General features: G+C 39.1%; 2 protein-coding genes across 2 annotated transcripts in view; one reads left to right on the top strand and one right to left on the bottom strand.

Moving 5' to 3' along the window:
* SLCO5A1 (solute carrier organic anion transporter family member 5A1) overlaps positions 1-2,807 on the top strand; it is a 68,817-nt gene extending 66,010 nt beyond the window's left edge. The window contains exon 9 of the mRNA XM_066332187.1: positions 226-2,807. Coding sequence (XP_066188284.1) covers positions 226-671 — 446 coding nt within the window. The 3' untranslated portion in view covers positions 672-2,807. The remainder of the gene's footprint in view (positions 1-225) is intronic.
* Positions 2,808-11,067: 8,260 nt separating this feature from the next.
* The window catches only part of SULF1 (sulfatase 1), a 101,675-nt gene continuing 97,429 nt past the window's right edge, over positions 11,068-15,313 (bottom strand). Inside the window, exon 21 of the mRNA XM_066332174.1 lies at positions 11,068-13,471. Within this exon, the coding sequence (XP_066188271.1) occupies positions 12,651-13,471 (821 nt within the window). The 3' untranslated portion in view covers positions 11,068-12,650. The remainder of the gene's footprint in view (positions 13,472-15,313) is intronic.

Genomic DNA, 15,313 nt, shown 5'->3' with positions numbered 1-15,313 from the left:
GAATTCTCTCCCATTTGTGATAGGAGTAATTTCATGTATGGAGTAAATAGTATTGGTGGGAAGATTGGCTGGCCGGTTTTCCATGTTTTCCATTTCATGTGAGAACAGCAGTGTAGAAATCGCAAAAATGTTCAACCTACACTCTTTAGCTGGGGCATATAGTTTCTTTAGAAGTTTTCCACAATATGCTAACACATACTATTTCTCTTGCTATTTTTGTTTCAGCTTACATTCCCACTCCAATTTATTTTGGGGCTGTTATTGACACCACGTGCATGCTTTGGCAACAGGACTGCGGCGTACAAGGATCTTGCTGGGAATACGATGTCACCTCATTTCGTTTTGTCTACTTTGGGTTGGCAGCTGCTCTCAAGTTCGTGGGATTCTTTTTTATTTTCCTGGCCTGGTATTCCATAAAGTGTAAAGAAGAACAACTGCAGAGACAGAGTTGGAGGGCTTCGCCGGTGAACACTGTGAGTGAGATGGTTGGACAAGCTGGACCCCAACAAAACTATGCACGGACTAGATCCTGCCCTACCTTCAGTTCCCAAGGAGACATCAGTGTGGCACAAGGAATGAACTGCTTAGCACAGACCTACCCCGGCCCTTTTTCAGAAGCAATAAATTCCTCAAATGAAAATGCATCGGAAGAAGTCACTGTTGAGATATAGACCCCTGGCTTGGTAATGTAATATTTAGTTTTGTTGGTTGGCTTAGTTACGGCGCCTTGTAAAACACCTGTGCCTTCTATTTTTAATCTAAATGTAACACGTGATAAAACCAACAAAGCTTGATGCAAACAACCATAATGTGTTACTGAGGGCTGGATACCTCAAACCAACCCAAGTTCTTATTTCTCCCCTCCCAACAATGGAGTTTTAAAAATTGTGTTTGTAATTATTTCAGATGTGTCCATTAAATGTCCATGCTCTGATCTAATATCATTGTAAAGTTGAGGTGTTATGAACAGCAGAAGTCAGTGGAAGAGTGACAAAAACTCACACTGTTGATGTCTAGACTCACAAAAATGCTTAAATGTATTGTCAACTTCATATCCGCAAACTGTATTTTTAATAGATGAGTAATTACTGTGAGTTCTGCTACAAAGCACAACTGAACTTATTTAAACTATGCAACTTATTTGGATAATTGTATGTGCAGCAAATTAAGTTTAAAGCTTGCTTTTAAAGACCTTACTGCAACTGAATTTGAAAGGGACTATTTTCAGGTTAATCATTAAATGAAAAAATAACGTCAGATTTAAAGTACTGTTAATAACATGTCAAGCCATACAAGAGTTATGCATCAGGTAACGTTTGCAAATGTTGAGTTGTAACATCTTTATCCTGTCAAAATGTGCATTAATTTTCATAATTGGGATGTAGTCATTCTTCACAAAGTATATAGGATACTGTAATGCTTGAAGTAAAAAACTTCAGTATTGCTTTATAGTAACGTTAAGATGTAGGAATCATATACACATACCAGAGCAGATATGTGCATATTTCTGCAATGTCACTTGGATGGCTGTTACTACCACTAAATCCATACCTTCCTGAAGAAGAAAGCAGCTGGTTATAGCTTGGTAGGAAGTTTGGCTGTCCTTCAGAATTGTGTGCCAGTCTAGTTCAGCTTCAGTGGGGAAGTCCCGAGGGAGAGTTAATGGCCTCATCTGGTGTCTGGGACCTGGCGGGTCCCCGGCAGCCAGCGGCAGCAGCGTTCAGGCTGCAGGAGCGAGCAGAGGAACCCCTCCAGGGGGCTGTGAGCAGCCTGCCCACCGTGGTGCCAACTGGGAGGCTCTCCCTGGCACTGCCAAGGACTGAGCACCCTGACACCCAGGGCAGCTCGCAGTGGGGGGCTGGCTCAGACCCTCTCATTTCTGCCACACTTGGGCCTCTCTGGCTGCCTGGTGCTGGGCGGGCTGGTGGGACAGGCCTGGAGGTCCTGACTGTGTGGTTTGTCCCACACGTCTGCCTTTCCTTTTCTCAGCTTCACTGAAAGCTCCTGTGAAGGCAAAGGGCGAGTTTGTCTCTTCTTTGGCCCTCTGAGTGAAGAGCTAAGAATAGAAATTCTCGGCAAGTGTGGACTCACAGGAACTGATGTGGCCTTTTGTTTATTCCAAATTACTGTAGTGTGTTCTCTCCCTGGGAGATGCTGAGACTTTCTAATCAAATGTGCTTGGCATTTCATTTCTTGCTTTGGAGGCTTTATAGTGCCATGCTCATGAAGTACTAATGATGTCTCAAAGGGCAGAAAATTATGTTGGACACTGGGAAGTCAAGGCTGTATTGTGCCCTGCAGGGGGAGTTTTAGAAGTGTAGGAAATTAAAAAGCAGTCTTTTAAGAGGACTCAGTGATAGGCTGGTTTGGATTTTGCTGAGAACTTGTGTGAAAATAAATAGGGAAGAGCAGAGCTTCTACATATTTTTGAACAGAGTTATTCCTGATTTAATTTTTCAATTTAGAACATGTGTATTGATCAAATATTATATGGAACCAAGTCCTTCAAAATAAAGGCAGTACTCTCATTGGCATCCACTGAGTTATCCTGGGAAAAGGAGATTTCCCTCTCTGCCTTTGCCAACTGCCTTTTGTCATCACCTAAATCCTTTTGACCAGCACATGGGACTGCCCATGGGGCTGCTTGTTTCAGAATGTCTCAGTCCATTTATGTAGTTTGTAACAATTCTTACTCTTCCTAGCTGAAAACTCTGATTTTTCTACCCCACAGAAGAATATTGTTTTGATCTCTTCCTACTATTCTGTCCATATTCACAGCTTTTTTGGGGTTAGGCCTGAGAATGTCTTTTCTTTCATGTAGCCACCAGATATGTGTCTTCAGCCATCACACACTTCCTGAGATAATTGGCATCTACACTTCTTGTCTTGAGAAATAAATTTCCTTGGCTCGAAGGTGTTTGGTATATATATATATATATATATATATATATATATATATATGTTATAGGAGATCAGAATAGATGATAAAAATGTTTCCATTTGCTTCAGTCTCAAGTGCTTGTTCCACCAAGATTTGTCTACCATAGCAAAAATTGGCAAAGTACTAGGACAAAGTGTAACTGCAGCCCAGCACTCATCCACTTTTATCACTTCACCATTTTAATAATCACAGGGAGAAGTGAAGAGTGACAATCTTTTCAAATACCTCAGAAACAGAGAATTAAGGGAATTGTAAAAGACTGAAGATTAATCGTCTATCCTGATCTCTTATATTTCATGCCTTGTGTGCTTCTGTTCCATACAAAAACTGAGGGAGAGCAGATTAGGATTGTCAGGAACTAATGGCCCTGATGCCAAAGAATGAAAGTGATAAAAGTGACACTTCTGCAGCTGCTGCTGTTTATGAGCTTTCAAGAGATTTCAGAGCTTGTTGCAATGGAGAACATCTATTTTTTAGGATATCCTGACCCTTTGAGCTCCAAGAACATTCATATCTCCTAAATGGTTGAAAAAGTGGAATGTAGAAAGAAAGATGTTAACTTCGGAAATACTGAAAAAGCCTTCTATATATACTTTCAATTTCAATTTTTAATTAGAAATAATATTTTATTTTTTCTTTGAGAATTATATGCAAAACAAAATGCAATTCCTTACTTTATAAACATTTTTTTCCTGGTTTTGGGTATAGATAATTTTAGCCATGCAAATAAATTTCTATAAAATCAATTAAATCAGTGTCCTCTGAAAGAACGAAAACCCAAACTCTGGCCAGTTTAATTGATTCCTGAAGGAGGGTTTCTTGTGAGTAGTCAGTCTAAACTAAGCCAGTAAAGGTATGCAGGGGAAATATTTTACTTCCTAGAAATGTCAATTCCAGCATTGTCATTGACTGGTATGTGGGCTGAGAGCTGCTGAACAAACACTGTGTTGTGTGTTCTGTCACTGCTGGAGGAAACAGAATCTCCAGACATTGAGTGCAGCCCCTAGCACCCCTGGTCATGGTTGACACATGGTGCTAAACTGACTTCACAGGAACTAAAAAAGAACTTAGTCTGTCATCCAGTGAAAGGGCCAATGCTGTCTTCCTACTGTGAGATGCTCTCACCATAGAACATAAAATTCCATTAAGTTGTAATTTTTGCCACCTTCCCTCTCCGTCCACAAACAGTTTGGTAGCAGTAATACAAGAAAAGGTGAAGCAGGTGTCGTGCTCACCCACAGGCTGCTGTGGGTAGTAAACCCAAGTCACTGCCTGCAGCTTACTAGCCAGTGATAACATGGAGCAGCAACATCTGGTGATGGTCAAAGTGCCACCATGCCCTCATAAGGATAGACTAAGTCCCACCATTTGGTCCTGATTTTGAGTGAGGAACATGAGAGGAGAAGTAGCCCAAATATATGGACTTGAGTGAACAGGTTAATTGTCTCTCCTTAGCTTCCCATTCACTATTGTTTCCTCAAAAAGGAGAAAACTTGAGAATGGATGCAGCCATGCCCTTGGGTGCTTATGAATGCAGAGCCCTCAGGTGATAATTTGTAGATCTTTGCAGGGTGAAATGATCTGGAGAGAGGGGCTGTCCATGTTTCCAGGTTTAGTCAGAAGCCCTCTGGTTTTGGTCACCCTTCTTCCCCTTGAGCATACTGGATAAAATATGGTATAATTTGGAACCAATGACATTTTATAGCCTTTCAGTACAGTGTGAGCAGCTGCAAGAAATTTTGAGTATTATGGTGCAATTTGTATTTATTTGGAAACTCTCAGTTCTTTGGCCAGCCTATATGGCTTTAAAAGTGCATGTCATAACATGCAGTTCTTCAGAACTTACTGTTATGTAAGTGGAGGCACAAATCATTAGACTCATTAGTAGAGGCACTAAGCATTAGAAATGTACATTTGAAAGGTCCTAAATTAATTACAAACCCTTGAATATAGTGTTTTCAAAAATATGGGGGGTTTATATTATTAATTTGTAGTATTAGCTATTTATTCATTATGGCTCTGATCCAGCAGAACACTTAAATATGTGGGTAAATTTATATATTTAAGTAGTGCACTTGTAAATAATACACATATGTAACTATGGAACTGAATCCTGTCTGCATTCAAGAAGAAATTCCTGTATCCAAAGAGTATTTCTATGATGAGTGTTTCCCCCATGGATTCAGTGATAATTGTAAACCAGAACAGCACAAAGTAGCACCTGAGTACTCGACTGTGGCATTCAGGTGTGGCTGCTTACATATCTGGCAATGGAGGAAGGCTGTCATTTTCAAATAGAATTCAAATTCAAAATATTTTGTGGGAATGCTCTAAGATACTTTCTCACTCTTTCTGCCTTTCATTTGTTTTTGTCTGAAATTTCTGTCTGAAAACTTGTGTGTTACATGAGGAGATAGATTAAAGACAGACATGTTTCTGACCTTAGAGCCAATGAAATTGCTCAAGTAATGCTGTAGACTCAAATTGTGCCCTTTCATGGGATTTTGACCTGGAGGTTCAGGTGACAAATTGTCAGTGTCCCGCACAAAACGGAGCAGAGCACCTCCTGCTCAGTGAAACTTCAGAGAGCATGTTTGGGACAGGGCTCAGCACCTTCTGCACTGTTCCTGCAGGTTTTCCCCCAAAATGCCTGAATAATTGCTGCCTTAGTATACTTTTCTGTGCATGTGATACCACAGCTCTTCATGGTGTTATATTGGCATAAAACTGATGATAAATAGGTCCAAAGTGTCTTACTGCTATTTTGGAGCCGGATTCTTGGCCTCACCAGTCCAATTTTGAGGCTGAAGAATCTAGGCCATACCTTGTGTTGGAAGTTAACAAGCTGGTGCTTTAGCAAGTGTGTGTGAACTAGGGAATATCAAGCTTTTTTAGCTTTTAAACTCTATTCACTGGTTATTACTACTATTTTTGGAGATGGAAGACAAAAAGCTTCCTAAACAAGTTGATCTTTTTCTGTTTTCTCAATAATGTGTTGTTTACAATGGCTGAGGAGATGCCATGCTGCATGCTTCAGAATCTGGGATCCTCCAGCTGAAGCCATCCAGCTGTGGTTGTTTTCCAGGGGCTTAAAACACCTGGTAACCAAGATTTACCAGGACTGCGACCTGCATCATCATTGCTTTGGACAGAACGTTTGCTACTTATGGATTAAACCTGCAATCAACACATTTCAGTTTCTTCACATACTGGACTTGATTCTTTGGACATTTCCATCTCCTCAGAGTGCTTAGAAAATGGGCAGTCCACATCATGGTGGTAGACTTATTCTTTGGTAGGGAATTAGGGCTTTCTTCTTTTTTCTTTTAGCATCTTGTTTGACAAATAACAATTCCAAAAGATTGCTTGTAAATGTTGTCACAGAGTAGAGATGTGGAGCCTTCAGTGTGAGGAAGGGTTATGGCTGGGCTTCACATGATTTGTCTACTTTACACTGAGTATCACTAATACATGTTACTCTGTGGCCAAAGGTTTGAAAGCCTACCTGATCCTCAGGAAAGAAAATTTTCCTGTATTTTCCTCATAATTTATTGCATAAATTAAGAGGGAAAGTTAACACTACCCATGTCCTGTGGCCATATCAGTTACATTAAACTGCAGTTTTTTAATAACTACAGTTAATAATTTTAGCAGTCACTCCTCCAGTCCTTCAGTTCAGCTATTTTTTTTTATTGATACAGCCTGTTAAACACAGACCTGGCTCTGCAATTTCAAAGCAGCTCCAAAGTTTTTCCTGACTTCAAGTGTTACAGAATAGATGCTTATTTATCCAGGTTCCATTCTATTCTTCTAATTATTGCATTATCCATTGTGTGCATTGTCTTTTTTATTTTTTCAATCTCAAACCAGTTGTCACAATGTTATCCTATAACTGTGTTTTGTTCTTTATATAGAATAGGTGAAAAGCTGTGGAATCAATGAAGGGCTACAAAAAGCATCCAAAATGTTGTTCACCTTGAGGAAGGGTGAGACAACTTGATAATCTCTGGACAAAAGACTAAACAACACTGTGGTGCTAATAGGTACTGAAGCATTTTATGATGTATTCACACTATGGCTTAAATGACATATTCAAGGCATGTCAGTGATGCAACTGCATGTGTTTCTGTTCCTAAAGTCTGAAATGCTCCAACAAAGGCAGTGTTTGTAATTCCTGGTGGGCCAATTCCTACCTAGTTCTTCTTTGGGAAAGTAATTTTAGGAGTCTGTAGGATTTGGCCCAGCATTGTTAGGTAAAGTAAAAGCTACACAGACCACGGAAGTCTTGTATAGAATGTATTCAGTCTGCTGTAGCATGTTACTTTATTTAGTTGCTTTGTTTAAGCAGGGGCTAAAAATACATTCTGTAGTAATGATAAGCAACACTGGGCTAAATTCTGGAACCACTTAACCAAGCAATATTAGCAAGCGTTTGAATTAAAATGAGGATTGAGATCTGAAATATGAATGTTCTTTCATGGAATACCAGAAAGAGAGGGGTACAATAAGAGCAAATTCTATCTCTAGGAATGGAAACAGGTCAAATCTGGTTGACTTTAAAGTGAGCTGTGATTTCCAAAAGTGGGGTATGATTTTAAATCTTGAAGACAAAATTTCCATTTTGAATTCTGAACCATTAATTTTTTTGTGTTATTGTGCCTGGGCTGCTCATGCAGGGCAGGTGTCTGTATTCTAAATAGCACTGAAAGCAATTTAAGACGTTTTTAAGAAAGAATTTAGGATTAGCAACCGACAGGACAGAAATTTTTCCTCTGTAAACTCCATATTTGAAAACTTAGAGGGGAATTTCCAAGCAAAACAAAAAAAATACGTAAAAAATGATCCAATACTGAGTTTCAGTAAGAAAAGAAAAAAAAATTTGTGTCAGTGAGATCCACAATTGAGTGGAGGCTTTCCTGAGAGAAGACCTGTTTTTTTCACGAGCTGAGCACATGGGAGTTTGGCCCCTGGCTGCAGTGCATACCTCTACCAAATGATTTGTGCAGAACAGCAACAGTCTGAGTAGTATTGTAGGAGCATGGAGTGGGCACACTGCCTGTAACTGTTTAGTTTTTAAAAAACTCATTATTAAACAGATGTGTAGAGTATTAAGGAAATTTGTAGAGTATGTCTGATGGTATGAGTGTGTGGGTGCTGTGGTAAAAAGAGAATAATTGGTTTATGCTGGGTATTTTTGCATACTTTAGGCTCCTGTATGGTTTTTTTTTTAAATTTATATTTATTTCTCAGCAGAGCTTAGAGTAATTTTAAAGTTATATAACCCATGATTTAATGAAACCTACTGTAAGCATCTGTTGTAAACATGTGTTTACAAAACAAACTCTTGAATACTTGATACTTGGAAATAAAAAATAGCATATCATGTGTGTTGATTGTGTCCAGATCCTCTCTGATTTCAGAGTAAGACTTGCACATTTTCATATTCCAATACATATAACCACACACAAAAACCGTGTCTTTCAGATCCCCCTGCACATCACCAGTGTCCAGAGCTGTTAAACCGAATTAGATTTGTCACACATCCTCGGTGGTGCTGCCGGTCGCAGGCTGAAGAGGCGCAGCCCTTGGTGGCGCTGGAGGCACAGGGAGGGCTGCAGGCTCCAGGAGAGGCGCTTGTGGCGTGCCTCTGACTGACACCTGCAGCCTGAGCAGCTCTGAGCACACTGCAGGCAGTCCCAGGAGCTCAGGCTGTGACTGCATCCCCTCAGGTGTGGCACCTCATTTCTGAAGTTACTCTCTGCCTTGTACCCTGTTTACAGAACATTGGTTCTTGCTGAAAAATGATGTCAGAGCACACAGACAGGATTGGGGTTTGCTGAAACTAAAGGGCATCCACGGCTGCCCAGGGCTCAAGTCTAGTCCTGGCCAGATCTTCCTTGGACAAGACTTGCAGCTCTTGGCTTCTCAGCCCTGACTGTTCTACACAGATCCTCTCCAACTGTGCTTGTGTGACTTCAGTGTAGACAGCTGCAGGCATCTCAAGGGATTTTTGTTGGGAGAGTGGAGATGGTCTATGCTCAGACCTGCCCTCTAAAATACCTTCCCTCAACTGTCAAAAAAACCTACAGGTGACTGAACTCCAGAAGGATGCTCTGATCCAAATATTGTTTGTTTGCTTGTTGCAAAGCTGCTAGTATGCATTTACCTCAGTAACAACAGGATTCACCTACAAATAACAGCTCCAAGTCATGTCCCTGCCCATGGTGGTGGTTGGAACCAGATGATTTTTAAGGCCACTTCTGACACAAGCCGTTTTGTGATTCTGTGTCTAGTTCTGGAACTGAAGCACTACACATCTTTGCTCTTCTGCAGTCCTTTTGGTTGCTAGGCAGTCTCTGAAAGTGTCTCACACTGTCCAAAGATGTGAGGGCAATACTTGCTGCATTATCTTAAATTCCAGATGAAACTTTTTACATAACATTGCTACCTCCCAAAGATGTGCAAATTTTAAAGTTCTTCCTGTCCATCTCCAGGGGCCCTTCAGAAAGTAATGAACTATGTGCTGCCTTTCAGAATAGACACATCTCTGCTGCTCTGTGATCACAAAAAGCCACAAAGGTCATCCTCTTGGCCCTCCCCCATGTGAGGAGCACTTGCCAGATTTAGGCTCTTGCTTCATTCCTGAACCTGCAGCTGCCTGTGAAAGCTTCCTGACAGTCACACCATGCATTGCTCATGGACTTGACTGCCTCAGCTATGGGACAAGGAGTACTGTGCAGAAAGAAATTCAAAACAAATAGGGACAGCAACACACTGCTTAGGCTGCATACTTAGAGATATGACAGATTTTGGCCTCTTTAACTTGGTTTAGTTTTATATTTGGTGGATGTTTCCAAGAGAGCAAGAGTCAGATCTCATTTTTGTCTGTACTTCTTGCCTACAGAATGAGTGTCCTTTGTACTTTCTTTCCTCCACACTCCTGTAAGACCTGTAAAAAAGGCTGCCACCTAGTTTGGAAGGTAGGGCACTGTTTAGCTGATAGTTTAGATGACTGAGTATTGTCCTAGAAGAAGGAAAGTAGACAACTTTCAAACTAATAAGATGCTCTTCCATTTTCTGAATGAGTCCTTGAAGCTCTCAGGTGAGGAGGAAGGACAAGTAGGGTGAATCAATGGACCACACTATTGCACCATTCCCTTCTCTATCTCTGCCCCAGCATTAAGAGAGGAAGCACCTTGCTTGGTTCTTTCAAAGAACTGTACTTTCAAAGAGTGTAGGGCACACTGTTGTTGCTGGATAATTCCCTGCACAAAGATACAAGAGGTGGTTGTCTGGGACCTTGCTTCAATTTGCCTTTGTCCTTCAAGTCCTCACAAGCTGGCTGGCTCAGCCTGCTCTGCACCCTGCTTTGAGATACATCCTATGCTTGCTAGTGTGCTTTCAGGGCAGACTTCTCTCAAGGCTCTATCTGACATTGCAGTGGCTGCTTTTGGAACACTTGGATTCATCCACTTTCCTGATCTCTGCCAACATCACCTGTAACTTCATGTCTGCAGGAGCATCAGAGTCCCAGGACTATGTAAAAGAAAGAAGACTTCAAGAAGCACAGATTCAGAGGCTGAGTTTAGGTATGAAAGTAGTCTTATTCACAGGGCACTGGACAAACACAGAGTTCATGTAAGAGGGAGTTTACCTTTAAAGCTAAATTCTTTTTCATGCTGACAAGAAGACCCAAGTCCTGACTAGGGATCTGTGGTTCACTCCTGGTAAGCACTGCGTGTCTGGTCTGCAGTGCTTTGCTGTTGCAGGGACAGCTGTGCAGGGAGGAGAGAAAGCAGCAAAGCAAGATGTGGCTCCATGAAACATTGCATTACTTCTGGGAACTGCTGGTTGTGCAGCTTGGTGCATGGAGTTCAAGGAAGAAAGGACAGGATGAATTTGGAATTAAAAAAAAAATTAAAATCACAGCCTGTCTTAAACAAACAAAAAATATACATTACTCACATCTCCAGGAATAATTTATACCTAACAGAATGCTGTGTGTTATTTTGTTGCCTGTTGCTTTTAATGTGGATGGATTCTTAAGACTGAAACTGTAAACATTTTTTTGAAATAAAACCTTATTCAGGAGGAAGACCGGATCATGTGGACTTCTCTGAAGCAGGTAAAGTAAAACACTTTTTATTTCAAGAAATATTGCTTCTAGACTTTCCCGAAGCCAGAATTGTACTATAAAAGTATCACAGAAATATTATACAGTTTAAAAACACAGTTTGTATCCTAGTAACTTAAAACCTATGTACAAATAGCATCATTCGTGACCATAAATACGTTTTTCTATCAATCAGCCCATGACACATACATCAGATAAAGAACTAGTAATTTTAACATATTTACAGAGTCCATCAAAAAGATGCTTTGTAAAATTATTAAAATCCTACTAAAAGAATCTCCTTTTTAAAAAGTTTCAACTTAAAATACAATGTAATGAATGTAAGTTTAACCTGCAATGCTTGCAATAGCCAAAAAATATTCGCTACACTAAATAACATGTAACAGGTAGGAAACACACCCGTGAGTTGGACACTGTGGAATTAGGTCTGTTTGAGGTAATTGTCTTTTGTTGCTGTTGTGATAATTATTTAGAAATTTATATAAAAAAAGAAGTTTTAAGTTTTGAGTAATACAGATTTTCAAAGTCATTTTTGTATTATACTTCATATGATTTAATGTTTGGTAAAGTTCAAGAAAAAATTTAGAATACAACAACAAAAATTGTTACTAAACTACTATTTTTTACCCTCATGTGCCTTTTGTCTAAAATAATGGAAACCTATCCTGATTTTATCATTCCCTTTAATGCCTGTTCAAAACAAAAAAAGAATTTAAGACTCAAAATGATAATTCTTTCAAGATATTGCTCAGAATAATATAAATCAGGTGGGGTGACAAAAACATTTATGTACTGACATAAACCTTTCTACTGGTATGAGCAAAAAAAAAAAAAGGTCAGAAAAATTAATGGAATTTTAATACTGACAATATCAACGTATAGGGAAACAATCCAATTTAAACAAATCCTTGTACAGTTAACAATCATTAGCCATACCTTTCTGAGAGTAAATTTAAAAAAGCAACAAAAACATGCAATATTTCTGCTAAAATAATATTTGAAGAGTCTGTTTCCACAATCCATGGTGTTTACCTCTTTCAGGTCAGTCTATTTATTGGTTTCACAATTTCCTAAGACAACAAGCAAACTTAAGAAACTGTAAGGTATTAGATGCATAAACGGTATGGCATACAGATTTTAAAAGTGCATTTTACTTAAAAGCATGGCATTAAGAATTGCCAGTGGTTAAAATAATTGATGGAAAAGACATTATGCAGGCATACTGGGTGAACTGAAACACTCAGTCATGGTGGGATCATTTGGAAATAGAGAAGGTGACTTGGACATCCTTTTCGAAGAAATACTTTTTAGCTTTCAGAGAATGTGCTGCTGCATTTGAAGGTTAACACTGTTTCTTTTAAGGGAAAACTGGAAATCTTGCTTCCCAGTGTGGAGAATTACAGTGAGAGCATGTGCATGTGAATAAAAAAAACTGCACCGAGACAAATACTGAACTGGGCTCAATTTAGCTGCAAAACGTATCTACAATAAACATGGAATGTCAGTTGTCTTGATTACCTTTATTAGTTTGCTAATAAGAAAAAGGAGAACTTATTTAAGAGTTTACAACTTGATCTAATCCAAGGAGAGTGGAGCTGAGGCACTGCCTTCTGCGTTTAGAATTTGTGAATTTTCTCCTGCAAGACTTTGTTTGGTTTTTTTTAAGAAAGTTCCTTCTTCCTGGCTACTGACAGGTGAATCTCTAATGGATATGTTTACAGTCTGATGAATGAAGGGTTCATCAGACCTCATGGGAAGATACATTTGGTCTTCAAATATATCTTCCACAGTGTCACTATCCTGATGAGTGTCTTTTTGAGGAATGCTGATGGGCTGTAACATGAAGCTATGCCGGGACTCCAACTCTATCAAACCATTTCCACTGAAATCCATATCAAAACGGTCTGATTCTTTATCCTCCATCCATTTTTCAGCTGGATGACTATTTCTCCAGTGTGCATCATTCAAACTACTTCTCTCAGGAATATCGTTGTTTAATTCAAGTTTCCTCTCCTGACTTAAATTCACCGTGCTCAAAGCAAGGGCTGCAAAGTCTGTTGGCACAATAAGCTGCAACTCTTCTGCAGTCAGGCCGCTGGACTCCTCAGCAGAAGTCATTTCCACCAAGGTGAACGGCGTGGAGGATTCATCCCCGTTGCTTCGAGCAGTGTTATTATCCTTGTCTGGTTTATTTTGCTGGTAGTAACTGTTCAGCAGTGCAAACATTCTATCTACATCCTTCAAGTAATTAGTCCAGTCAGCCAGACTAAGTCTAAAGTTGTGTCTGTATTCATATACACTTTCATTCACACTGTACAAGTCTTCCAGTCCTTGCCAGTCAATGTCGCCAGTGAAACTGGGCAGCTTAGCCTTCCCATCCATCCCATAATTGTCCTCTGTTGAAAGAAAGAATAAAAGTCTACTGGTGAACACTATTAAAGGTGCAAGCAAAGCGTCCATGTGTGATTCTACCTCAATTGGCTTGAAAGCACCACTGTTCGTAATGCAGGTAGCTCAAAGTGTAAGACACTCCACCTCTTCTGTCATCAGATAAGTGGTTCTGGCCTTGGATATGTTCACAGCCCCTGATAAACACACAGCAAGAACTACCTGTCTCCTGAAACATACCCGGGCAGAGGAAAAAAAGAACAAAAACTGGTGCAATGGGGCTTTGTGATGGCATTGAGAGATAAGTCCTTCCTCTGGTATTTCAAGGCAGGAAAAATGTTTCAACACACAAATAATCCATTTGCCTTTCTTGAGCTCTCCAGCAAAATAACCCGATAATGGTTAAGTATAAAAGAGGGGAGGGACTACCTCTGAAAGCCATTGATGACCTGAACTTCAATGCCCACATAAATTTTGTTTCTGGGTAGCTTAAAAAATATGGTCTACAAACTAACCAGACACATTTTATTTAGTAAATGATAGCCAAAGGGGGTTTTTATGTATTTTGTAAACATTCATTTTAGTTTACATGGAGCAATTAGGGGAAATGGAGACTGTAAAAAATTGGTGTGAATTAATTTATAGGACTACACCACTTTGTAAAATAGTGTTAAAATATATACAGAGAATCTTCTTAAGGTTTTGGGTTTTTTTTTTAATAAAAGCTTTCAAAGAAAATATTTAGCAGCCTTTTCAAATAATAAGTCTGAATAAAGGGCACAGATATGGGTCTCTAAGTTACAGTGGAGCTGCATTTTTTATTGATCACAGCCAGAAAGAAATGCAAAGACACAAAAGAAACCCATTTCCAAAATATTTTAAAAATTCACTGCAGTGACTATAGAGACTTGGCCTGTGATGTGAAGCTCATTTTATACTGAAAAGTAAAACTGAACAGCACTCTTGTATTTAATTCACTGGGCAGACTGAATTCACTGGAAACATTTTATCAGCAAGGTGATCTACAAGGAAAGACGAATCAAGCAATTCAAACGTTCGTCAGGAAAAGTGACAATTTTGCCCTTAGAAATGATATTGCAGGCAATCTTTAGAAATTAACTCACTGATAACGATTTTTTCTCTTCATGAGAATTTTACAGGCAGGTAGGCTAGTAGCAATTACTGTAGAAGTTCAAGTGGCTCCAGTCCAACCATGTGAACTGAGCTCAAATCCTCATCCATATTGAGCCCTGCATCCTCACAGATGGTTCTTGGCATCTCCATTAATTTGTTTGTATTTTAAGATGCTCTTTCTAATTTTTTTTTTAAGTAGCACAGAAGACACAACTTCAGTCTATCATAGGTTACATTCTTTGCTTCTTACTAACTTGAGATTTCACAGTAAAATAATTTTTCCAATATTCAGTCCATCATATGGAAGACCAGAAGAATACCGTTATGGTCAGAAAAACCCCTTGAGATTGTATTACAATTACTCTGCTCCCACCAAAAGGAGATCACTTTGCTTATTTGAAAACACCCAAATCTTTGCTCTTAATTGAAAAAAAATTGTATCATAAAATTTAAGTGTTTTATTTTTTTAATATCAAATTATATATATATATATATATATATATATATATATATTTGCAAACATTTGACAATCTTCCTGATACAGGAAGAAACAAAAGCTTTTTGGCTTTGAATTGTAGAATAGCTATGACAGAAAATCTTCTTTCTTTCCTGAAGCAGACAAGAGAAATGAAATAATGGCATGGCCACATGAGAGCCATCTTTGTAAGTCAAATTATGGATAATTTGTTTCCTGAAACAAAAGATAATTAAATACC

Source organism: Sylvia atricapilla, chromosome 1 (assembly GCF_009819655.1).
Source record: "Sylvia atricapilla isolate bSylAtr1 chromosome 1, bSylAtr1.pri, whole genome shotgun sequence".
Lineage (NCBI taxonomy): Eukaryota > Metazoa > Chordata > Aves > Passeriformes > Sylviidae > Sylvia > Sylvia atricapilla.
The sequence above is the reverse complement of the archived record's forward strand: the minus strand, read 5'-3'. Positions and strand labels throughout refer to the sequence as shown.